Source organism: Micropterus dolomieu, linkage group LG22 (assembly GCF_021292245.1).
Source record: "Micropterus dolomieu isolate WLL.071019.BEF.003 ecotype Adirondacks linkage group LG22, ASM2129224v1, whole genome shotgun sequence".
In the NCBI taxonomy this organism is placed as follows: domain Eukaryota; kingdom Metazoa; phylum Chordata; class Actinopteri; order Centrarchiformes; family Centrarchidae; genus Micropterus; species Micropterus dolomieu.
Window position 1 is genome coordinate 27,631,503 of NC_060171.1, and position 6,864 is coordinate 27,638,366.

Sequence of the window (6,864 nt, forward strand, 5' to 3'; positions counted from 1 at the left end):
CCATCATGCCTTGTTACCACTGTGCAGGCTGGTGGTGGTGGTGTAATGGTGTGGGGGATGTTTTCTTGGCACACTTTAGGCCCCTTAGTGCCAATTGGCCATCGTTTAAATGCCACGGCCTACCTGAGCATTGTTTCTGACCATGTCCATCCCTTTATGGCCACCATGTACCCATCCTCTGATGGCTACTTCCAGCAGGATAATGCACCATGTCACAAAGCTCGAATCATTTTAAATTGGTTTCTTGAACATGACAATGAGTTCACTGTACTAAAATGGCCCCCACAGTCACCAGATCTCAACCCAATAGAGCATCTTTGGGATGTGGTGGAACGGGAGCTTCGTGCCCTGGATGTGCATCCCACAAATCTCCATCAACTGCAAGATGCTATCCTATCAATATGGGCCAACATTTCTAAAGAATGCTTTCAGCACCTTGTTGAATCAATGCCATGTAGAATTAAGGCAGTTCTGAAGGCGAAAGGGGGTCAAACACAGTATTAATATGGTGTTCCTAATAATCCTTTATGGGAGTGTATATTTATAGCGGAGCCTTAAGATAAGTTATTGCACTTTTTTAAAGCTGAATGATTTTTATAATTTTTGGTTAGAGTCCTTAAACCAAACTACGCCTAAACATTACACCTGCTTTACCTCAGCATCATACCGCTATGTGAAAGTACAGTCTCATTCGACAAGTAGATATTTCACAATATCTTATCATAAATATAGTCTAGTAGGCCAATTGCATCACCCAGCCTTGACAGGAAAGTGATCAGCAAGTCATGATGAAAGGTCTTTGGGTCAAAGAGTCAGTGACTCTGTCTAGGACTAAAATAATGGTTGCAGTCTTATTTCTCAAAGGTACGTCACATTCCAAGCTAAAAATACAAGAAAAACACACATGTGACTAAATAGCTATTAGTTCAATAATTAATACTCTAAAAAAAACACCTCCTATTATTATTTATCTCAATGGCAGTAGCAGAGTTTGAAATTGTAATTCAGTTGGCCTTTTATGACATTTTTTTGCCATGGCTATTCTTAAAAAGATGGATGTTTTTGATCACATTTTAGCAGCACTAGTGTAAGTAACTGTGACACATACTAATTGTTGTTTTACATGCACAAGGCATATGCACGTGTCCGTCTCTGTATTTGCTGGACCCTACTTCACCTCTCTGTTCAGACTGTACTTAAAAACTGGCCTTCTGTCAAGGCTGCGTTGCTGTGCAATGCTTGCAAAAGCTTGGCTAACGTGAGACCTGTGTGTTTGTTTGGTTTTCAGCACGTAAGTATTATTTAATGCCAAGTCAGTATTTCAGATATAGGTTGTCCAGCTTTCAGTAGACGCTCACTTTCCCAGTTGTAATTTTGACCTGGATGTTAACTTTAATGTCCAGTGTGCTATAGTCTTTGGTTTGTAAATTCCTCTCTTCGAAACATAAAACGTAGATCATCTATATGATGGCAGGGGGTTTAAACTGGACTGTGTGATTACAGACTGAGAGAAACAGAGTCTCTTGGTGTGGCTTGAGAGCTTGCTGCATGGTGTTACATATCTCAGTGTCCACAGATAGCTGGTGATGGCAGCTGTATTGTCTGGAAGATAATGAGGTCTGTGACTGACAGACATGATAGAACTAAGAATAAACACACACACAATGAACACTAAGAAATAAATAAACAGCTACGATGATAAACGCGAGCACCGACTCAACTCATAAACAGACATGGAGGATTGTCACTACTGTGCTATAATGATGACATACGCTGACACATTAGGTGTTTTATTTACACACTCACACTATCACTGACACTCATAAAATGACGTACCATATACTGCACACGCCACTGTTAGTGGCTCAGCTGAAGGAACACGTCCACATGACTTCATGATGGCTGTTCAGCGTAAATTTAGTCCCAGATGAAACAGATTGAGATGAATTTGATGAAAGTGAAAAGGCAACATATATTTCTTGTGGTCATGTGACAGCTGTGAGCCAGGTCCCTGCAGGTGAACGCTGGTTACGAAAACACAGACTTGTGTATATAATCTACAGACTATCCTTCACCTGGTTAGTCACTACTCCTCTGTCTCTCTACGCATTCAGTAGTCCCCTTCATGTCAACACTTTGTTCAGTGAAGTTGTTGAGGGCAACACCAAAATGCATAAATAAAAGCAACGTTCATAGAATAATCTTCAACATCTCTATTTAAATTTCAGTTTGCTAGGCTTTTTGGACTCTTTCACTGTCTAACTATACAACAGTATATCTGACACAGGATTGAGAGACTTGCAGACACACATTTAAAAAAGGGTCAAACTTGACTCAGCAGAGGCTAATGTGCTGCTGACTTTTTGTCTTTTTGTAGTCAATAGTGTGACTCAAACCACAAAATCACTAGATACTAAACGTCCCATAAAACAACTCTCTAGAGTGCCTCTCTGCATGGTAAACACCCACATCCTTCCATGTCCATGACCTCAGACTCTATAAGCCCATCCTGAGAGACCTGGGTGAAGTCAATTGGATTATTTTCTCAGACAGAAGATATACAACGGGGCTGTGTGAGGCCCCATGAATGTAAACTGACTTTGAAATGTAAGATCAGTGCAGTGCACATTTTTCAATTTCGTTCTTTCCATGTGTGTCATGCCTACTTTACGCATTTGTCCTTGCAATACCAGTAGAAACACTTCCACTTACATTCCCATGACTGACTGAGACATTAAGCAGAAGAGCAAACACTTTTACTGCAGAGTAAATATGTGCCTTGGATAGAGTGCAACTGCCTTACTGGAAGTGTGTGGATCAATGTGATGCTGAGCTTTGGAATGCTGGGATGGTCATGTTTCTGGAAAACAAGGTATTTGGCTGACCACAGCCTGCCAATCACACAAAAGTGTCAACAGAGTGACACATTGATGGGCAGGGACTACTCACCACACACACACGTAACACTCACAGGCAGGTAACATACTTTGCATAGCATCACAAATAATCAAATATTAATATGCCTGAACACGTTATGCAGTGATGTAGTTATCAGAAAAGTAATCAGGCTATCTTTTCTGCATAAGGAAACCACACCTTTATGGGTGCGTTCATCATCGTTTCCATGGACAAAGTATGAGCTACAATGACCTGGCAATTATTTGGCAACATGACAGAATACAGTCAAAATACATAATAAACATCTACTTATTTGTAGTCAGATGTCAAAAGTATGGAATTTCAAAATGGTAAATGTGTAGTTTGTCAATTGATGTTGATGACACGATCCAGAAATTAAGTGAAGTTGAAAAGAATATAGTATAATAATATATTATTAGAATTGTAAAGATATTCTACTGTCGAGATCAATCCCCTTCTGGGTGCCATTGGTTGTCTCACCTACGGCACCAAAATGTCAAAGACTTTTATTAGATCACACACACTCCAGTACCAACTCCTTGTTAAATTGTTAGTTAGTACAAAATGCCATCCCAAGAGCTTGGGTTGAACACTGCTGTGGTGGTGGCTCCAGGTTCTTTCCTCTACTGCCAACCTGAGGCAGAAAGCTCCACTTGTACACAAGGTATTTAAAATCCTAATGGGCACATTAGTATGCAATTAAACTAAATGCTACCAGCCTCCTCTCCCTCACTTTTGTTTATTACATGATCTATAATGCCTTTGTTTTATGCAACCAGGTGTTTAGGAAAAAGTCAAATAAGTTATAAAAACGATCACGTTGTGAGTGTGTGGTCATGTAAGCTAATTTGTCACAGGGGGGGAAGGAAGAAAGAAAGAAAGAAAGAAAGAAAGAGAGAGAGAATGATGCAACAAGCTCCCCAGCCAGACTCTATGTAACCCATAGGGCTTTAGTTTGTTTGACTTTTGGAATCACACAATAACACAGAAAGTAACCGATCGACAAAGCAGAGGAAAAATTACTGTTTTTGTCAATGGAATCTGGTGTCTTTGAACAGAGCGATTTATCCAATGCTTGCAAAATGATGCAACACAGGTTTAAACCCGTCTTAAACCCTAATCTCAAGCAAAACTAACCACGAGCACCAGCCCTATTGTATTGGAGACCTTTTGTTGACCAAATCCATCTGAGATATTTATATGAGGTGCATTTTTTTTGTTTTTGTTTTTTGCACTTAGCAGGTTGCATCATGACAATAGATTCAGGAACTATCCCAGAGGAGCAGTCTCTTGCTTATATTCTCCTTTCCAATGTCAGAGACAAATTTGAAGCTTCAAGCCCCAAATGCAGACTATACCATATAAGTGCATTGTAGAATGATTTAATAAGAAAACATGGTTAAATCATTTAAAGAACATAAAAGAAGCACATAAAAAATAGTTATTGTTGTCAAAGTAAGGACTGGAAACTGTAAACCAGAAAACAGAACTGAGTAGTTATTGGTTAATGAGTCCCTCTCAGCTCTCTGATGGCGGGGGAGCAACCCTGCGCACAGCCTTGGCCAGGGCTTGCTGGATGACCGGGTACAGTTTATAGCATCCCTCAATGCAGGTCCGAACTCCGGCGGTCAGAGTCTCTTCAGTCATTTCTCCATCTGACTGCAGCCCCGAAATCTGGTTCAGGCTGGGGAGGAACGCAACAGTCAGACCGCCCTGGTTCTCGCTGCTGACTGAGCTGCAGCCGTTTTCCTCCGTGAAAGAGGGGTCAACCACATAAGAGGCGCCATCCTGGCGGATCGAACAACCAAGCACCAGATCGTACATTTCAATCCCTGCATCTGCGAGAGCGAGAGATGCGCATGTGACTGCATGGGCCAGAACCGAACCACCGTTCTCAAGAACCATCACGTTGACCTCGACCTGAGAGCGGGGATATTTGTGGAGGCACACGGCTGGCTGCAGACTTTCATGCAGCATCAGGGAGAGGTCCTTGTCCTGACTCCCCTGAATCCAGGAGCCCCTCTCCGGGCAGGAAAATGGAGCAAATCGCATGTCAGTAGTCAACCTGGATACACAGAGAGAGAGACACAGTCTTCATAAACAGTACCTATCACAGATACACAAACATCAATGTCCAATTGAAAACTATAATAAGAAGTAGTGAGAAGATGCGGCAAACTCTGCTAAATTCGGTTTACAGAGGTACATGATTCAAAATTATATATAACAACAGTAGGAATAGGCTGCATAGTGAAGTTACATGTTGACAACTTTTAAAAGAAGAAGAAAAAATATGTAGGCCTATTTCTCTAGACTTGATTTAGTTAATATTGGTGACTGGTGATGTTTCATTAATTGAAAACATTTATAGAGGACAAAGAAAGGCTGCGGTTGACTGTTTATGAATTTAACTTCTCAATTCGCTTTAGTGTGTGTGTGTGTGTGTGTGTGTGTGTGTGTGTGTGTGTGTGTGTGTGTGTGTGTGTGTGTGTGTGTTTGTGTTTATTGTGTTGTAGATCAACAAATAAGTCAAATAAAATAAATGAATTCATTTTTAAAAATCACCACATACCTTCCACATTTCATATCGGTCTCATCTTTTCGCTCTGTTTCTCTGGGGCCATAAACGCAGCACATCAACTTGGTGTTTCCAGCCTCGATGTACGCGGACCCCTTGGCCTGGCTCACCAGCCCGCACCGGACAAACACAGGCCGGACGTCCACCTGGTCCCGCTGTCGGCCGTCCGCTCTGGGGCCGTACGACGGGAGGACGGCCGCCGGTTTACACAAAAACAGAGACGGACTTTGGGAGACTTCTGGGCCGCGCACACGTTTGGTATCCGTCGGCATGGTGCAGCGAAATCCGAAATGGACTGACAAGCGCGTGTCTGTTTAGTCCAGCACTAAACGTGTTCCCCGGAAACACATCAAGCAGATAAATGATTCCGCCAATTCAAGGCACTGAAGGAAATTACATCAGCTATAGAAAATAGTGAGTGTGGTTAAAATAATAACAAATAATATTTCATTATAATTATTATGTCACAAAATCACAAATCCCACACCACACAAAATTGGTGATGTTATCTCATGATGGTCAGAACCCAAACACCCAAACTAATAGCCTAACCCTAAAAAATACAGTCTGACTAATCTAATTATTTACAAAACACTTTACTTCAACATTAACTTTATATTCATGAATATATGCACAACCGCCTTTATTTATCAAGCAGACCAGTAAGTCTGTTGACGCCGGTGTCTGATCCGTTGCATCAGCCAAGCCGGGGAAGTTGTACCACTGATGCCGCGGGCTCTGCTAAGATTGATAGTAGGCCCGTCCAATAGAGATTGAGATATGCCGACGTACCGGTGCCGACGGACCAATGGGCTCCCGTGGGCGTGTTCACTGGCTCTGCGCTTTCCTTTTGGTCCAGCATCGTGGGCTAAAGCAGTGTGTCTGGGAGCAGTAACTGATTCATTCTGCGACAATAGCGACTTCTGTAAGTATTATCATTACCTCAGGGGCTGTTGAAATAAATAACGTTTAACTTACCATTCAGATAAGTTATTTTCTGCTAAAGTTGTGGGCTGAAATCTCTCTCCCAGACTGGCCATGTAACAGGGAGCCTGCCTGGCTAACATTTAGCTTGCTAACGTCAGCTTGTCAAGCTAACGTTAGTGCTTGAGCCCAACACAGCAGTTTATCAGCTGAGGACCTAATAATGCTGCATGCCGTAGTTTAAAAGAGGAATGATGTCGTCTGACATGACTGGATCTATTGAATCGCACCACTCCCTGTGCGCTAGGTTAGTTTACAGCAGAGATGCAAAGGTGTTGTGGGGGAACTCATTTTAGCATGACAGCCTTCTGAGTCTTTGTGTGAGACAATAAGTTATAACTCACTGTACTTTGTATCCCCCTCTACGGCTTTGGTAAAAAAAA

At 42.0% G+C, this 6,864-nt stretch overlaps 1 protein-coding gene across 1 annotated transcript; it reads right to left on the minus strand.

The window, feature by feature from the left end:
• Positions 1-4,285: 4,285 nt before the first annotated feature.
• exosc6 (exosome component 6) lies at positions 4,286-6,201 on the minus strand. The gene is made up of 3 exons (XM_046038043.1): positions 6,158-6,201; positions 5,492-5,822; positions 4,286-4,984 (listed from the first exon to the last, which is right to left on the minus strand). The coding sequence occupies exons 2-3, from the start codon at positions 5,767-5,769 to the stop codon at positions 4,438-4,440; spliced, it is 825 nt and encodes a 274-aa protein (XP_045893999.1). The 5' UTR covers positions 5,770-5,822; positions 6,158-6,201; the 3' UTR covers positions 4,286-4,437.
• Between the last annotated feature and the right edge of the window lie 663 nt (positions 6,202-6,864).

Coding starts and splice junctions, on each gene's coding strand:
- exosc6 (XM_046038043.1), bottom strand. CDS start 5,769: ATGCCGACGGATACCAAACGTGTGCGCGGCCCAGAAGTCTCCCAAAGT. Junction 4,985..5,491: donor ACCGATATGAAATGTGGAAG/GTATGTGGTGAT, acceptor CTGTGTATCCAG/GTTGACTACTGACATGCGAT.